At 53.1% G+C, this 18,077-nt stretch overlaps 3 protein-coding genes and 1 non-coding gene across 4 annotated transcripts in view; 3 read left to right on the plus strand and 1 right to left on the minus strand.

The window, feature by feature from the left end:
• ATP6V1G2 (ATPase H+ transporting V1 subunit G2) overlaps positions 1-14,207 on the minus strand; it is a 98,764-nt gene extending 84,557 nt beyond the window's left edge. The window contains exon 1 of the mRNA XM_050788557.1: positions 14,204-14,207. The gene's annotated coding sequence lies outside the window, so the exon portion shown is untranslated. The remainder of the gene's footprint in view (positions 1-14,203) is intronic.
• The window catches only part of CSNK2B (casein kinase 2 beta), a 90,227-nt gene that overhangs the window by 38,092 nt on the left and 34,058 nt on the right, over positions 1-18,077 (plus strand). The gene's annotated exons all lie outside the window — the stretch shown is intronic.
• On the plus strand, positions 239-17,441 carry PRRC2A (proline rich coiled-coil 2A). Its single transcript, XM_050788320.1, has 31 exons — positions 239-506; positions 2,418-2,592; positions 3,424-3,601; positions 3,953-4,052; positions 4,141-4,213; positions 4,873-5,016; positions 5,162-5,313; positions 5,494-5,573; positions 5,722-5,864; positions 6,465-6,555; positions 6,674-6,890; positions 7,455-7,929; positions 8,839-9,029; positions 9,235-9,532; positions 10,280-10,490; positions 10,824-12,686; positions 13,065-13,333; positions 13,542-13,672; positions 13,919-14,048; positions 14,154-14,239; positions 14,432-14,656; positions 14,811-14,951; positions 15,073-15,144; positions 15,261-15,428; positions 15,640-15,722; positions 15,883-16,093; positions 16,184-16,282; positions 16,407-16,619; positions 16,716-16,810; positions 16,908-16,998; positions 17,120-17,441. Exons 2-31 carry the CDS (start codon positions 2,481-2,483, stop codon positions 17,258-17,260), a joined length of 6,483 nt encoding a protein of 2,160 aa, XP_050644277.1. The 5' UTR covers positions 239-506; positions 2,418-2,480; the 3' UTR covers positions 17,261-17,441.
• Positions 2,770-2,901, plus strand: LOC126954071 (small nucleolar RNA SNORA38). The gene has a single exon (XR_007725520.1). It is a non-coding gene; the product is annotated as a small nucleolar RNA SNORA38 (small nucleolar RNA).

The following is an 18,077-nucleotide window of genomic DNA, read 5'->3' on the forward strand; positions in this document are numbered from 1 at the left end:
CGCCTCTTTCTCCCACATTCGTCGAGTAAATTCTGCGTCCCAACCGCCCAGCCGACTTGCACCGCATTCCCGCCCCTTCAACACGTCTCAACGGCCGACGCTGGGGGCCCGCCTCCTTAGCCAATCGACGTCCTAGTATCCTTAGGTCCCTCCTCTTTATGCAAATAACCTCCGCATGCTCCGCGCGCCCGGCGTTTTTTTTTTTTTTTTTTTTTAAAACTAAGGACAGCCCTGGAAGTAAAGAGAGTTAGGGTAGAAAGCGCCCCGCCCTTTATGCAAATCAAGGGGCGTGTTTAGGCGCGGAGGGAGGTGGGAGGTAGGGGGGGTGCTCCCGGGGGCGGCGGTTGCCCGGATGGGCCGTTAGTCGGAGCTCAGCCGCGGAGTGAGCGAGGGAGACGGGAGGAGCCGAACCCGGCGCCATCCGCCGCCATCCTCCCCCGCCCCACCGCCATCCCGTCCCGGGGAACCCCTAGGCCCGGGTCCCGGATCCCCGCGCACCCGGCCAGGTGAGTCTGGGTGAACCGTGCGCTGACGCCCTTTTTCGGCGCGGGAGAGGTGGTGGCGGTGGCGGTGGCGGCGGCGGTGGCGGCGGCGGCGGTGGTGGCGGCGGTGGCGGGCCGGGGGGGAGGAGAAGCTGCCATTAGTCGCCGCCATTTTGTCCTCCTGCTGCCGGGCCTGCCTGCCCCTCCCCCTCCGGTACCTCTACTCCGGGACCTGCACCTCTGGCCGTTCATTCAGGATCCATAGTGTGCCCTTACCCACCCACCGTCTTGGCTTCAGGGGGTGACCCCTGCGCCTGGGCCCGTAATTCCCTACCCTCCGCTGCGTTCTTGGCTTCTCACCCACATCTGTGGGCCCCCTCCCCGGCTGCCGCCCCGGGGTGGGCCGCGCCTGATGGTTCTCTGGGAAGGGCGCTTTTCCTCCATATTGGACCCCCTCCTATCACCCAGCGCTGTGTTCCCCCTCTCTGGATGCCCCCTTCGTGTCGAGCCACTCCCACTCTAGAATCCTGCTTTTTATCCAGCGTCTTTGCTTTCTGTATTGCTCAGTCGCCCTATGTCTGCTTTTTCATTTTTCCTATTTCTCGTCTCCTTTCTCCCCCAACCCCGTTTTTCTTCTCGGGCTTCTGCCCCCTTACTTCGTTGTCTGCATCTTTTTTTGGCCTTATCTGTTTCCATATATTTTCCACCTGCTTTCATATGGTGGTGGAATTTTCTGTTATTTTCTGTTAGTTTTGGTCTGCTCACTCCATGATTCTTTTATTCCTTTTCTTTTCATATATTTATTTTCACAGGTTGGCCTCCTTAAACACCTACGAAGCAACATCCATGTCATCTCTAGCTTGTCATAAAGTTCTTTCTCCCCAATTTTGGCTTTCATTCTGGGCCTGTCTGGATTTCCCTGCTTTCTTCCCCACTATTTCTCATTTCTTTACACTGTTCCCGTCCATAAACGAATGCCTGGTCACTCTGGAACGGACTGAGAGACCTGTCGTCTGGCTTGCTTAGGGAGCTGGAGGTATCGAGGAAAGAAACACTGGTGATGGACATTTTTAATGATGATAGGAAAACGAAGATGGCTCTGGCCTTGGCCTTCTGTTTTCTGACCCATGGTTGCAGGGTGCTAGGTGGCTCTATAATGCTTTTTCTCTGTTCTTCATATGGTAAAACGGTATTTCATCTGGAGGCGATGTTTTTCCAGGAGCCAATACAGGAGCAAGTTTAGAAAAACATGGGATATTTCAAATACTTGGGGTTCCTATAGCCTGGGAGTATGTAGAGCCCCAGTTGTTCTATGAGGATTTCTCTGGTACCAACCCCCATTCCGGCTGAGCAAGCTCATAAAATCCTTAAACTCCCAGCATACCTTCCTGCAAACCTTCCCAGATGTACACGAGGCTGCTGGGCAGGGAGCCTGGGGTACAGGGCCCTGGGGGCGTGATTAGGGAGCTGGTGTCCAATAAATAGGGAATCTAAAGCGTTGTTTCTTCTTCTATGATGGAATTGTATGCTTCTTTTTTAGTTTTCTCTTGCTTGAATTTGTTTGCCCTGTTGTAAGCCTCTGAAACGATTTTGGTGGAGAGAGAAAAGATTACTACTTGTAGGGAATGCAAGGCTGCTACCCTTTGTAGACAGGCACAAAGGGCAGAGTGTTTATACTAGGAGGATACTGGATTTTTACTTAGATTTCCTTGACAAAGGTGTCTGGGGGAAAGGAGGGAACATGGCATTTGAGCTATGAGGGAGCTAAGTAGATCATGGTCGCTTGAAAAGAGTGGGCAGTTTACATAGACTGGAGGAAAAGACACCAGGGGGCCTCATATCTGAGTCCCTAATGACAATGCATGGGAGTTTTTAAGCTTCTATTATGGTCTGACCAGGGAACAGAGACTGAGGCACTTGCTCTCTGGCCCACAGGCTCCGGCACGTTTTGGGGGAGGTGCCTGCAGGACCCAACATACTCAATGAGCTTCCAGCGCAATGTCCGATCGCTCGGGGCCGACTGCCAAGGGAAAGGATGGAAAGAAGTATTCCTCGCTCAACCTGTTTGATACGTATAAGGGCAAGTCCTTAGAGATCCAGAAACCCGCTGGTGAGGGTCCTGCAAAGATGCTTCTGATGGTTGGAAGCTAGGCATGCATGGGGCATATGTTTTAGAGCTCTTTAAAGGGAAGTGGCTGTAGTAGAAATGCCAAAAGACTAGAGGAGACTTCCCAACTTTACATTGGGTCCTTTAAAGGGGGTGTGGGCTCTGGGTGAACACCAGTTACCCTCCTACAAAGGCGTGTCTGTGGTTCCCTGTCTTTGGACACGTAAGAATTGGAGGCAAAGAAATGTGGATTTGGGAAACTTTAAGGCCAACTTGCTCCTTGCAGGCTTATGATCAACCAATCTCACATAGAAGCATTGAATGTTACATGTCTCAGCCCTCTTGATAGGGATTTCAGAGATTTTTTTTTTTTTTTTTTTTTTTTTTTGAGACCAAGTTTCGCTCTCGTTGCCCAGGCTGGAGTGCAATGGTGTGATCTTGACTTACCACAACCTCCGCCTCCTGGATTCAAGCGATTCTCCTGCCTCAGCCTCCCGAGTAGCTGGGATTACAGGCATGCGCCACCACACCCGGCTAATTTTGTATTTTCAGTAGAGGCAGGGTTTCTCCATTTTGGTCAGGCTGGTCTTGAACTCCCGAGCTCAGGTGATCCGCCTGCCTCGGCCTGCCAAAGTGCTGGGATTATAAGCGTGAGCCACCACAACTGGCCCGATTTCAGAGATTATTAAGGGTAGGGGAAGGAATCCCTTCTAAGAGAAGTTTGGAGGAAGTGGGTAATAAGATATTCAAGATGTATAAATGTGGCCCAGGATAGGAGGCCATCAGATCTCCCATATGAGGCATTTTTGACCCTCTCTCCATCTTTTTCTCCAGTTGCCCCTCGCCATGGCCTGCAGAGTCTCGGGAAAGTTGCCATTGCCCGGCGTATGCCACCTCCAGCCAACCTTCCAAGCCTGAAAGCTGAGAACAAAGGCAATGACCCCAATGTCTCACTAGTGCCGAAAGACGGAACAGGATGGGCAAGCAAACAGGAGCAGTCCGACCCCAAGAGGTAGACAGAGGCTTGGGGGACCTAGAGTGATGGATATTTTAACTTGAACTTCAGGGAGTGTTGGGGCTTGGTTTAGCCCAGCCATGTATGAGCCAGAGACAAAGGAAGAAGTCCCTTTCTTACCTATTCCAGGTTTCTTGTTAAGTGGCTAAGGAATGGTACCTTTAGCTTTTTGTCTTGGAGAGAAAGCATGAAGAAACAGACAACAGCTTACAAAGGATGACAAAATTATTTTGTCCTTATATTTGTAAATGGCAGCAATGGGCATGATTTCAGTCCTGAGTCTCCACCAGTTGGAGAAATCGGGGAGGCATCTCAGGCCTGAATAACCTTCCCATTCTATCCCCTCAGTTCCGATGCCTCAACCGCTCAGCCGCCGGAATCGCAGCCACTGCCGGCTTCACAGACGCCTGCCTCCAACCAGCCGAAACGACCCCCAGCAGCCCCAGAGGTAACTGGAGAACTGGAGGGGTAGGGGGAAGAATGGCTCATAGCTGTCCCACCCACATCATTTATCATCTCTCTAAACACTTCCCCAGAACACTCCTTTGGTTCCAAGCGGGGTAAAGTCCTGGGCACAAGCCAGCGTCACCCATGGAGCACATGGAGATGGTGAGTGCAGCACTTAATTGGGGAGCTGTGTTTGGGCACTATGGGATGCATGAGCCCTGCACTGTATTTTCAGCCAAGTGATTTTGGTCCTCTTTGGCTAAATCAAGAACCACCCATAATTCAGTTTCATGGAGGCACATGAGCAAGTTTAAGTCTCAGTCTTATATGATGGAGTGTAGTCGTCCCAGAACTGTCCTTCTTGGAGAATAAGCAGTTATTTTCTAGGGGGGTGAGTTTGAAGGCAGGAAACCTGATAGTCTGGTACCTGTCAGAACCTTCCATTTTTTTGTTTGTTTGTTTTTTGAAATGGAGTCTAACTCTGTCACCCAGGCTGGGGTGCAGTGGCGCAATCTTGGCTCACTGCAACCTCCGCCTCCTGGGTTCAAGTGATTTTCCTGCCTCAACCTCCAGAGTAGCTGGGACTACAGGCAAGCGCCAACACGCCCAACTAATTTTTTTGTATTTTTAGTAGAGATGGGGTTTCACCATGTTGGCCGGGATAGTCTCGATCTCTTGACCTCGTGATCCACCCGCCTCAGCCTCCCACAGTGCTGGGATTACAGGCGTGAGCCACCATGCCCGGTCAGAGCCTTCCACTTTTATAGCGTGTTCTCAGTAAATAAACTTCTGCCTCCTGTTCTGTATCACCATCCTAATAGGTGGAAGGGCATCAAGCCTACTGTCGCGATTCTCTCGAGAGGAATTTCCGACCCTGCAGGCGGCTGGCGACCAGGACAAGGCTGCCAAGGAAAGGGAGTCTGCCGAACAGTCGTCTGGGCCCGGACCAAGCCTCCGCCCCCAAAGTGAGTGGCTGCCTTTTGGCCAAGACATAATCTATTCCATCTCAGAGCTAAGTGCTAGCTTATTCACCTTCCTCCCCATCACTTTCAGCTATGTTCACTTGCCCTCCAATCATTGATACCCCTCTCTACGTTTTCCAAAATACAGATTCTACAACTTGGAGGGATGGAGGTGGGCGTGGCCCTGATGAGCTGGAGGGCCCGGACTCCAAACTTCATCATGGTCATGATCCCCGGGGGGCGCTGCAACCTTCAGGCCCACCCCAGTTCCCTCCCTACCGCGGAATGATGCCGCCCTTCGTGAGTCTTGGTGTCTTGTCTTAGAGCGATTACGTTGGAAGCTGGAGAGCTAGGAATCAGGACTTAGTCTTTGGCCTATGAGATAGAAGGGAGGGTGGGAGGATGATTGATAGCAGGCTTAAGAAGCTAGAAGGGTGTATGACTGTCCCTCTGAGCAGCTACTGTTGGACCGTTTTACAGATGTATCCCCCATATCTCCCGTTCCCTCCGCCCTATGGACCCCAGGGGCCTTACCGATACCCCACTCCTGATGGGCCCAGGTGAGCAATCCAGGTCTGGTTTTGTGGCTTGGGGGAGGGGAAGCTTATTGGGGGAGGAGATGGTTTTCTAGCCAGGAGGCTCAGTCTAGGATCAGTCTTGTATGTGGTTATACAATATGCCATCTTTCATTTTCTTTTCTGTGTACAGCCGTTTTCCCCGTGTGGCGGGCCCCCGAGGCTCGGGGCCACCAATGCGTCTAGTAGAGCCTGTGGGTCGTCCCTCTATTCTCAAAGAAGATAATCTCAAAGAGTTTGATCAGTTGGATCAGGAGAATGATGATGGTTGGGCAGGTAAGTGGATGTTAAGGGTCAAGAATTTGGATCTTGAAAGACAAAACCTAATGAGGAAAAAAAGAATACAGGGTTATGTGGGTGAAAGGCAGACATTGAAGTGTAGGGAAGGCTAGGGCCAGTGGCTCACATCTGTAATCTCAGTGCTTTGGGAGTGTTAGGTGAGAGGATCGCTTGAAGCCAGGAGTTGGGCAACATAGCAAGACCCCCACCTCTACAAAAATATCTTATTTTAATTAGTTGGTTGTGGACTATGCATTTGTGGTCCCAGCTACTGTGGAGGTTGAGGTGGGAGGATCAGTTGAGCCCAGGAGTTGGAGGTCACAGTGATCTATGATCATGCCATTGAACTCCAGCCTGGGCAACAGAGCGAGACTTTACTTCTTAAAGGAAAAAAGAAAAGGGTAGGGGAGGATGGATGGGGAATACCAAGTCCTGGCAAAGTGGAGAGAGGAATAAGAATAAGACTTCATTGGTGGATCTAGACTTCAGAGGGAAGGGTGCTGGCATTGGTAGTCCTTCTTGTTGTGTAGTTCCAGACTACCTTATGAGATTGGAGGGCAGAATGCTTGGGTTACTAATACTCATATTTCCCCTCAGGGGCCCATGAAGAGGTTGACTACACTGAAAAGCTCAAGTTCAGCGATGAGGAAGATGGGCGAGACTCTGATGAGGAGGGAGCTGAGGGCCAGTGAGTTAGGGCCGTCAGGGGAGAGGAGGAGGGGTCTTTGTTTGTGTTTTGGTGATATACTCTTAGAGGAGTATATTAGTTGCAGCTGATTTTAATTTCACTGTTGCTCTGCTCACAGCAAGGATTCCCAATCAGCATCTGGTGAGGAACGGCCCACTGAAGCAGATGGCAAAAAGGGCAACTCCCCCAACAGCGAACTGCCCCCTCCTAAGACGGCTTGGGCAGAAACCTCTCGGCCTCCAGAGACAGAGCCAGGACCTCCTGCCCCAAAGCCTCCGCTACCCCCACCTCACCGGGGCCCCGCCGGGAACTGGGGCCCACCTGGGGACTACCCAGTGAGTGTCTACAATAAGGGATTGAGAGGGTCAGCTGTGGGAAATCAGTGTCAGCTGAGTAATGGAAGCAGTTGTGATATAGAGGAAGAGGGTGCTAAAAATGGACTGTGTGAAGTGCCAGGCTGCAGAACATCCTGGAAAGCTTGGAAATATCTTTGGTGATAGCGGAGTCTGGGTAAGAAGTGAGAAACTGGGATGCTAATGAGGAAAGAAGAACAAGAAGGCCTGGGTATTTGGGTTTCTGAAGGAGAGAGAGAACAGACAAAAAGACTAGGGTGGCTAGATAGCTGGATCTGGTAGTGTGCATCTGTAGTCCAAGCTACTCAGCAGGCTGAAGCAGAAGGATCACTTGAGCCCAGGAGTTCAAGATCAGCCGGGGCAACATAGCAAGACCTGGTCTCAGACAAGACCAGGGTAGTGAATTTGTCACCACCCAGAGAGATCAACACCAAAGCATGGGTCCTTGCATCCTGCAAGTAGCAACAGTTGATTGGTCTGTGAAAGAGATGGTAGAAAGCATAGTAACTGATACCCCTGGCCCTGCTGGGTCTTGCCAATTGACAGGATCGTGGGGGTCCTCCCTGCAAGCCTCCAGCACCTGAAGATGAGGATGAGGCATGGCGGCAGCGACGAAAGCAGTCATCATCTGAGATTTCCCTGGCAGTGGAGCGGGCCCGGCGACGTCGAGAAGAAGAGGAGCGGCGCATGCAGGAAGAGCGCCGGGCAGCCTGTGCTGAGAAGCTCAAGCGACTCGATGAAAAGTTTGGGGCACCTGACAAGCGGCTCAAAGCAGAGCCTGCTGCCCCACCTGCTGCCCCTTCTACCCCAGCTCCACCACCTGCAGTCCCTAAAGAACTCCCTGCACCTCTGGCGCCATCTCCGGCATCAGCCCCAACACCAGAGAAAGAACCTGAAGAGTCAGCACAGGCCCCTCCTGCCCAATGTACTCCCACTCCAGGTGTGGCTGCAGCTCCCACTCTGGTGAGTGGTGGTGGCAGTACCAGTAGCACCAGCAGTGGCAGCTTCGAAGCCAGCCCAGGTATGGAGATGGGGATAGGTACTACCAGATGTCAGATCACTGCTTCAAGGTGCTTAAAGGTTCAGGGTGGTAAGGCTGGGGACAAATGAAGTAGAAGGCAGTTGTTTTGGTTTATTGGTTATCAGTGATAGTGTCCTATCTGTGTATCTGAAGGAGGGAAGATTTTGTCTGAAATCCTAGGTTGTAGTCTAATACCATTTCTTGGCAGAGTATTGTAGCTCACGCCTGTAAACCCAATATTTTGGGAGGCTTGGGGTGGAGGATCACTTGAGCCTAGGGAGTTTGAAACCAGCCTGGGCAACAAAGTAAGACCCTGTCGGCCAGGCATGGTGGTTCACGCCTGTAATCCCAGCACTTTGGGAGGCTGAGGCGGGCATATCACGAGGTCAGGAGTTCAAGACCAGCCTGGCCGACATAGTGAAACCTGTCTCTACTAAAAATACAAAAATTAGCCAAGTGTGGTGGCACGTGCCTGTAGTCCCAGCTACTTGGGAGGCTGAGGCAGGAGAATCGCTTGAACCCAGGAGGCAGAGGTTGCTGTGAGCCGAGACCATGCCATTGCACTCCAGGCTGGGTGACAGAGCAGGACTCTGTCTCAAAAAAAAAAAAAAAAAACTGTCTCACAAGAAATATATCAATAAAAACCCATTTCCTGTAGGCCGAGACTGAAGAAAGTACTGTTATTCTGATGATTGCATAGAAAGCTAATGCCATCACCATAGGCTCATGAGAGGTCATAAAGTGCTTTAATGGGTCTTAAATGGGAGGGACTTCAATAGAATAGATGTTGAATAGAGTACCTCAGTCTTAAGGGAGCTAGAGATGAGACCTGATACTCCTGGAGTGTTCATGGAGTGTCTGTTGTTGAACTAGATCACTCTGTTGTGTTTTTTTTTTTCTTCGATGCAGTGGAACCACAATTGCCCTCAAAAGAGGGTCCTGAACCGCCAGAAGAGGTTCCTCCTCCTACCACACCCCCAGCTCCAAAGGTGGAACCCAAGGGTGATGGGATTGGTCCCACCCGCCAGCCCCCTAGTCAGGGCTTGGGCTACCCCAAATATCAGAAGTCGTTGCCTCCTCGTTTCCAGCGGCAGCAGCAGGTAAAATCAAGTTTTTTACTCTCTGAGGGCTGCTTTTCTTCCTGGCTTCAGTACCTAATTCTCTTCATAAGTTACCTTCTGGGTCCCTTTGCTTCTTTGTCCAGTTGTCTCCGTTGTCACCACAATTTCCCCTAGTCCAAGTTTTTTCTTTGCTGATTCCCTTGTCTGTGTGTGCTTTGAGCCTCTCTCATCTTGTCTTTCCTAGGAGCAGCTCCTGAAGCAACAGCAGCAGCAGCAGTGGCAGCAGCATCAACAGGGCTCTGCCCCTCCTACCCCAGTGCCCCCATCACCACCACAACCTGTGACCCTGGGGGCTGTGCCAGCTCCACAGGCTCCGCCCCCACCCCCCAAGGCCCTCTACCCAGGTGCTCTGGGCCGGCCCCCACCCATGCCCCCAATGAACTTTGATCCCCGATGGATGATGATTCCTCCTTATGTGGACCCCCGGCTCCTCCAGGGTCGGCCCCCTCTAGACTTCTACCCTCCTGGCGTGCATCCCTCTGGTAAAGGGGCATGGGAGGAGGAGTGGGAAACAGGAAAATCCCCTCAGTCTTAGAAATTGGGTATCAGGGTCTTAACTGTCACACTGGTATGATGGGTTTTACCCGTCATAGTGAAGAGGGAAGGGCATATGCTTAGCACTGCTGAGATAGGTGTGTTGCAAAATGGACTTAGTTAAGAGATAAGCAGTGGTTGGCCAGGCATGGTGGTTCACGCCTGTAATCCCAGCACTTAGGGAGGCCAAGGCAGGCAGATCACCTGAGTTCAGGAGTTCGAGACCACCCTGGCTAATGTGAAACCCTGTTTCCACTAAAAATACAAAAAATATAGCCGGGCGTGGTGGCACTCGCCTGTAGCGGGAGACTGAGGCAGGAGAATCGCTTGAACCCAGGAGGCGGAGGTTGCAGTGAGCTAAGATTGTGCCATCACACTCCAGCTTAGGCAACAAGAGTGAAACTCCATCTCACAGGAATGAATAGCAAAACTCCATCTCAAAAACGAAGGAATGAATGAAAGGAAAGAAGGAGTGGTCCTTCATTTGCTAGAATTTATTTGGGGTGGGTTGATTCTCTTGTAGCGAAGCTGAGTGGATAATCTTGTTATACAAGAGCAGGCAAGGCCCAGACCGACTGGGAACAAGAGATGGATGAGCTGACTTGACAGGGAGGACTAGATTGGAGAGATGCTTTTTGGGCTGGAGGGCCTGTGACATGAATAGGATTATTTTTCTTTTTCTTTGGTTTCTTCAGGCCTAGTTCCCCGAGAGCGCTCAGACAGTGGGGGCTCAAGCTCAGAGCCATTTGACCGTCATGCACCTGCTATGTTACGGGAACGGGGCACTCCACCGGTGGATCCAAAGTTGGCCTGGGTAGGAGATGTTTTCACCGCCACACCCACTGACCCCCGCCCACTTACCTCACCACTGCGCCAGGCTGCAGATGAGGATGACAAGGGGATGAGGTGAGTCTTGGTCATGAGAAATGGGTGAGTTCATAGTGAAAGGATCTAGGCCTGGGAGAAAGGTACTTTGGGTTAGTGGTAGGGATAGGGATGAACAGGAAAGGAGAGGCTAGATGCAGTAGCTCATCCCTGTAATCCCAGCATTTTGGGAGGCTGAGGCAAGAAGATTGCTTGAGCCCAGCAGTATGAGATCAGCCTGAGCAACTAGATGCCATCTCTGCCAAAACAGAAAAACAGTAAAAGAGAGTCTAGATCATAATAAAGTGTTCTTTTCCCACCTAGTTCTGGTTTTCCTGAGATACTTACTTTCATTCTTTCTGTCTGTCTCTTCAGGAGCGAGACTCCTCCAGTACCTCCCCCACCACCCTATCTGGCCAGTTATCCAGGCTTTCCTGAGAATGGAGCCCCTGGGCCCCCAGTCTCTCGCTTTCCTCTGGAGGAACCAGCTCCCCCAGGGCCCCGTCCTCTCCCCTGGCCCCCAGGCAGTGATGAAGGGGCCAAGATACAAACTCAGCCTCCCAAGAAGGAGCCCCCTAAGGAGGAGACTGCACAGCTGACAGGGCCAGAAGCAGGCCGAAAGCCTGCCCGCGGAGTTGGAAGTGGAGGCCAGGGTCCCCCGCCACCCCGCAGAGAGAGTCGCACAGAGACCCGCTGGGGCCCTCGTCCAGGCAGCAGTCGTCGTGGAATCCCTCCAGAGGAGCCAGGGGCCCCACCCCGCCGGGCTGGGCCTATAAAGAAACCACCACCACCTACAAAAGTTGAAGAGCTGCCTCCCAAGCCTCTCGAACAGGGGGATGAAACCCCCAAAGCCCCAAAGCCAGACCCACTCAAGATAGCCAAGGGGAAGCTCGGGGGCCCCAAGGAGACCCCACCCAATGGGAATCTTTCCCCTGCCCCAAGGCTTCGGAGGGACTATTCCTATGAAAGAGTGGGTCCTACCTCTTGCCGGGGTCGGGGCCGAGGCGAGTATTTTGCCAGAGGGAGGGGTTTTCGGGGGACCTATGGGGGACGGGGGCGGGGAGCCCGAAGCCGGGAATTCCGCAGTTACCGAGAGTTTCGAGGAGATGATGGGCGTGGAGGTGGGACGGGGGGACCAAACCACCCTCCTGCTCCCCGAGGCCGCACTGCCAGCGAGACACGGAGCGAGGGTTCAGAGTATGAGGAAATCCCCAAGCGGCGCCGGCAGCGGGGCTCGGAAACAGGCAGTGAGACCCATGAGAGTGATCTGGCTCCCTCAGACAAGGAGGCCCCCCCACCCAAGGAGGGAACACTCACTCAGGTCCCTCTTGCTCCCCCACCACCAGGAGCCCCACCTTCACCAGCCCCAGCCCGCTTTACTGCCCGGGGTGGGCGAGTCTTCACTCCCAGAGGGGTGCCATCTCGCCGGGGCCGAGGAGGAGGGAGGCCCCCTCCTCAAGTCTGCCCCGGCTGGAGCCCTCCAGCCAAGTCTCTGGCTCCCAAGAAACCTCCCACAGGCCCTTTGCCACCAAGTAAGGAGCCTTTGAAAGAGAAGTTGATCCCAGGGCCTCTGTCCCCCGTGGCGCGCGGAGGCAGCAGTGGAGGCAGCAACGTGGGCATGGAAGACGGGGAGCGACCCCGAAGGAGGCGACATGGGAGGGCTCAGCAGCAGGATAAACCACCTCGTTTCCGGAGGCTGAAACAGGAACGGGAAAATGCTGCAAGGGGGTCTGAGGGCAAGCCCTCCTTAACCCTTCCAGCCTCCACTCCTGGACCTGAGGAGGCCCTCACAACAGTCACAGTGGCCCCAGCACCTCGCCGGGCAGCTGCCAAGTCTCCTGATCTGTCAAACCAGAACTCAGACCAAGCCAATGAGGAATGGGAGACTGCATCAGAGAGCAGTGACTTCGCCAGTGAGCGCCGAGGGGACAAAGAGGCACCCCCACCAGCACTGCTAACACCCAAGGCTGTGGGAACTCCTGGGGGAGGTGGAGGTGGAGCTGTACCAGGTATTTCAGCCATGTCCCGCGGAGATCTGAGCCAGAGAGCCAAGGATTTGAGTAAACGGAGCTTCTCAAGTCAGCGGCCAGGCATGGAACGGCAGAACCGGCGCCCTGGCCCAGGGGGCAAGGCTGGCAGCAGTGGCAGCAGCAGTGGAGGAGGCGGTGCGGGTCCTGGAGGAAGGACCGGGCCAGGACGAGGAGACAAGAGGAGCTGGCCCTCTCCCAAGAACCGAAGGTGGGTAGGGACAAACTTAAATTTATTGTGGTTTAAAAATTGGAGGAGGGGGAAAAAACCTGAGGGAAAGGTAAGTTTGGGTGTAGTGGAGGTTGTGGCCATGGACTCTAGAATTGGTAAGATTTCCGCGTCTGGCTAAGGCAACTGGAAAGCAGTTGGTAGGGTGATGGAGTCAAGAACAGCCACGTATATATTTATTCCTGGTTCTTTGCTTTCCACTTTGTGTCCCTGTACACATAGGAACCCTTAGAAGGACTCAGAAACACCTGGACTTTAATAGGGAAGAGAATAGGTTGTAAGCAGAAGTTGGGAAACTTAACTTGTGGGAAAAAGTAACGATTTAGTGGATACTGGAGCTACTGCTCTTGTTTTCTCCAGTCGTCCTCCAGAGGAGCGTCCCCCGGGGCTTCCCCTGCCTCCCCCACCTCCCAGCAGTTCTGCTGTCTTCCGCCTGGACCAAGTTATCCACAGCAACCCTGCTGGCATCCAACAGGCTCTGGCCCAGCTTAGTAGCCGTCAAGGGAGTGTAACTGCACCAGGGGGGCACCCAAGGCACAAGCCTGGACCTCCCCAAACCCCTCAGGGCCCCTCTCCTAGGCCCCCAACCCGGTATGAGCCCCAGAGGGTCAACAACGGCCTCAGTTCTGGTAAGCTGGAGGGGTTATGGTGGGAATATCTCCATCCCCAGAGAAGGTCAAGTGCTGGAGGGAGTGGGTGGAGAACCTGGCCTAGGGGCCCTGCTGCTCGGTCGGTTTCTGCAGGGAGCAAGGGTAGAAGGATTGGGAGATGGAGTAGGGAAGAAGTTAGGGTCAGTGGCAGAGCCAGGCAGATGCTGACACTTTTTCTCTTCCCCAGACCCCCACTTTGAGGAGCCAGGTCCAATGGTGAGAGGGGTGGGTGGGACTCCTCGGGATTCTGCCCGGGTTAGTCCCTTTCCCGCTAAACGTCGGGAGCGGCCTCCCAGAAAACCAGAGCTGCTACAGGAGGTAAAGAATGGGTTTGAGATTGTGCTTCGCTGCACTGTTACTCGTGAAGATTCTTGTTGGTTATGTTTTCTCCGTTCTCTTTCCTGTTTTTCACTGTTTTTACTCCAAAATTCTCAGTATTAGTCTCCCACGTGTCTCCCTTGTTGCCTCACGCCACACACTGTGTCACCCCACTCTGTCCTGGCTTCCTATAATTCCCAGTTCCCACCCAATTCATGTTTTGCCTCTGGCCCTTCTCATCCGTAGGAATCTTTGCCACCTCCTCATAGCTCTGGATTCTTGGGCTCTAAGCCTGAGGGCCCAGGCCCTCAGGCAGAGTCCAGAGATACAGGCACAGAGGCCCTGACCCCTCACATCTGGAACCGTTTACATACTGGTGAGTAAAACTGAGTGAAAGGACTATGGTAGAAGGGTTAAGAATGAGATGGGCTTCTGAGCTATCATCTCTCACTTGTCTTCTGGTTGGTGCTCCCTTCTCCAGCCACTAGCCGAAAGAGTTATCGGCCCAGCTCCATGGAGCCTTGGATGGAGCCCCTGAGTCCTTTCGAGGATGTGGCTGGCACAGAGGTGAGTGAGGGTGGGAGGGTGTCTGAGCTGGGACTTCTTTGAGCACTGGCCATACTCCCCCACTTGCTCTGGGTTGAGTCTGGAGCTGTTCTCTCACTTGGTTGTCCCTTCTGCAGTTTATCTGTGTGCATCAGTCAGGTATTGGGGTGCTTTCTACCCTGACTTAACTAACTCCTTCTCCACTCCTCTCAGATGAGTCAGTCTGACAGTGGGGTGGACCTGAGTGGGGATTCTCAGGTGTCATCAGGTCCCTGCAGCCAGCGAAGTTCCCCTGATGGAGGACTCAAGGGGGCAGCAGAGGGACCCCCCAAGAGGCCTGGAGGCCCCTCACCCCTGAATGCTGTTCCTTGTGAGGGTCCACCTGGCTCTGAACCTCCTAGGAGACCGCCACCTGCCCCCCACGATGGGGACAGAAAGGTAAAAGACTAAAAAAGGATAAGGGGAATGTTTCTAGGAATCTGACTTTGGCCCTACCTTTTTCTGCTTTTTCCCTCTGCGTGTGTGTTGTGGGCATTCCAATTTAGATTTCCCTTCCCCTCCCCCAACCCACTTTACTGTATGCCCAATCCAGGAGCTGCCCCGGGAGCAGCCTCTGCCCCCTGGCCCCATTGGCACAGAACGATCACAGCGTACAGACCGAGGCACAGAGCCTGGCCCCATTCGGCCATCCCATCTACCTGGTCCCCCAGTCCAGTTTGACACTAGTGACAAGGTCTGTGTGGGCTGGATATGGGTGTCCTGAGTTGGGTGGAGAGAAGGGAAGGACTAAAGGTGGGACATAGAGGACGCATGTCTGTCATGGGACAATGTCTCCTGCCTTGTTGTGATCACAGGACTCGGACTTACGCCTAGTGGTAGGAGACAGCTTGAAAGCAGAGAAGGAGCTAACAGCATCAGTCACTGAGGTAAGTGGGAGTAAGAATTTGGTGGAAAGGCCCAAGATTGCCGGAGAAGATTGCTGGGAGTGACCAGGGCATCCAGGATGCCAGACATCCCTCTCCACAAGGCCTTTCCTTCCCAGGCCATTCCTGTATCAAGAGACTGGGAGCTGCTTCCCAGTGCTGCTGCCTCTGCTGAGCCACAATCCAAGAACCTGGGTTCTGGGCACTGTGGCCCGGAGCCCCCCTCCTCAGGCCAGCGTCTGTATCCTGAGGTCTTCTATGGCAGTGCTGGGCCTTCCAGTTCTCAGGTAGCCCCACTTCCCATTGCATGACCCCTTCAGTAAATAATCATTTTTTTCTGCCTGGTACGTATTTATAATCAAGCCTTTCTATGTTGTAGAGTTGTGAAATACCACTTTGTGACATCATTTTTGTCCCTGCGTTCTGCTGCTATGGGTGGGATGGTGATCTTTTCTTGACCACAGATATTAAAGATGTTTCAACCCTACTCTTCTGCAGATCTCTGGGGGAGCCATGGACTCTCAATTACATCCAAACAGTGGAGGCTTCCGCCCTGGGACACCCTCACTGCACCCTTACAGGTAAGACCCGATACCTGTGGACCACAGAAGTACTTGGAGATGTGTTTCAGGGGAGAGAGAAGGGGAAGACACAGTTCTAGGGTACCAGAAGCTAGTGGACTTAAGGCATTGCTAGGACTCTGGCTTCCTAACAGCTTTTCTCCCCACAATTTCTTTCCAGATCACAGCCCCTATACCTACCCCCTGGCCCAGCCCCTCCCTCGGCACTGCTCTCTGGGGTAGCTCTCAAGGGCCAGTTTCTGGATTTCTCCACACTGCAAGCTGCAGAGCTGGGGAAGTTGCCGGCTGGAGGAGTTCTCTACCCTCCACCTTCCTTCCTCTACTCTCCGGCTTTCTGCCCCAGTCCTTTGCCCGACACATCGTTGCTTCAGGTAAGAGAGGGGCAGGTGTTAGATATTGGGGGATAGGGTGGGGAGAACGATTTTGTAGGGGTTGATGTATTTCTTCCCATTTCCCAACAGGTACGCCAGGATCTGCCGTCCCCTTCGGATTTTTATTCTACTCCTCTGCAGCCTGGTGGCCAAAGTGGCTTTCTCCCTTCAGGGGCTCCTGCCCAGCAGGTATATTGTATCTTCCCACTTCCCTTTCATTTGATTTCTCTGTCCAATCACTGGCTTTGATTTTCCCTGGTTTTCTGACATTCCTTCCTGCCCCCAACATGCACACCCAAATTTCTTGTTACAGATGCTTCTACCCATGGTAGACTCACAGCTGCCTGTGGTGAACTTTGGCTCCCTGCCGCCAGCACCACCTCCTGCTCCACCTCCCCTTTCTCTGTTACCTGTGGGCCCTGCTCTGCAGCCCCCAAGCCTGGCTGTGCGGCCCCCACCTGCTCCTGCTACTCGGGTGCTGCCTTCACCTGCCAGGCCCTTCCCTGCTAGCTTGGGGCGAGCAGAGGTAAGGTACAGCAACTGAGGGGCTAGGGAGTGCCAAGATTTAGGAGTAGGGATTCTGTATTTCAAGGCAGGGAGTTCATGATTTTTCTTCCCTCAGCTGCATCCAGTGGAACTAAAGCCGTTCCAGGATTATCAAAAACTGAGCAGCAATCTTGGGGGACCTGGGTCATCACGGACTCCCCCAACTGGAAGGTGAAAGGGAATAGGGATGTGGACTTTCCAAGTGCTTCCTTACTTTGGGACCAGGGTCTGGATCCTGGGCGTGCCTTAAATGTCCTTCTTCTCTTAGGTCCTTCTCTGGCCTCAATTCCCGTCTCAAGGCCCCGCCTTCCACCTACAGTGGAGTCTTCCGCACCCAGCGCATCGACCTTTACCAGCAGGTAAAGGAGAAACCCCTGTGGCCCCAGCTCTAAATTGGAGTTGCCACCTGATTTCCTGTCCTTCCATCCCATCCCTGACCTCCCACTATGACTCACTGTTTAACACATGCCTGTCCTCTAGGCCTCCCCACCAGATGCCCTGCGCTGGATACCTAAGCCTTGGGAGCGGACAGGGCCGCCTTCTCGAGAAGGGCCCTCTAGACGGGCAGAAGAGCCTGGGTCCCGAGGGGACAAGGAGCCTGGGTTGCCCCCACCCCGCTGAGGGAGTTCCTCTTGCCCCCTACCCCCGGGGCTTGTATATAGATTATAAATATATAAGGGGGAAAGGGGTGGGGGGGAGGGGTTGTGGGGCTGGGGCCTCACTTCCCCTCCTTCCCCTTCCCCTGGTCCCTGTCCCTGGGGCTGTTTGTTAAAAAAGAGTAATAAAAGGATTTAAAAAAAAGTTCTACAGTGATTTGGGGGATGGGTTGTTGGCATTGTCTTAAAAGCATGGTGCTTAGTGATCTGTAGTTTCAGTCAGGGAAATATTCGTTCCATTCCAGAGAGCTGTTGAAACTAAAAACACGACCATCATATTGGATCTTTAAATTTTTGTGACTCAGGAATTTGGGCTGAGCTCAGCTGGATAAATCTTTTTTGTGCCAGTGAGGTCAACTGGTTATCAGTCTGCACCTGACACCTGGGCTGGTCCCAATATGGCTCCCTTTGCTATCTGGGGCCTTGGTGAGACATCTGTAACATTACTGGATTATCAACCAGCGTCTTCACATGGATTCTCCAGCAGACCTGTGAGCTCATGTTCCAAGAGGTCTAGGTGGAATCTGCTAAGCTTATGCGATGTTTAACTAGCCAGGGTAGGGGATGGGGGGTGAGAACGGACATCAACTGCATCTCAGAGAGACTAGCAAAGAATTTGCAGCCATGGGACTTTGGTCCTTTATGATGAACTAAGGGGAAATCTCTGTTAAGGCCTCAATGTTGGAGCACATTTAAGGGGCTCTTTGAATTGGAGAGACCAATTGCAGCACTGTCAAACTAAGTGGGATTTCACATGGTAACATTGCATGCTAGTTATGCTA

The sequence above is a fragment of the Macaca thibetana genome, chromosome 4, assembly GCF_024542745.1.
Source record: "Macaca thibetana thibetana isolate TM-01 chromosome 4, ASM2454274v1, whole genome shotgun sequence".
In the NCBI taxonomy this organism is placed as follows: domain Eukaryota; kingdom Metazoa; phylum Chordata; class Mammalia; order Primates; family Cercopithecidae; genus Macaca; species Macaca thibetana.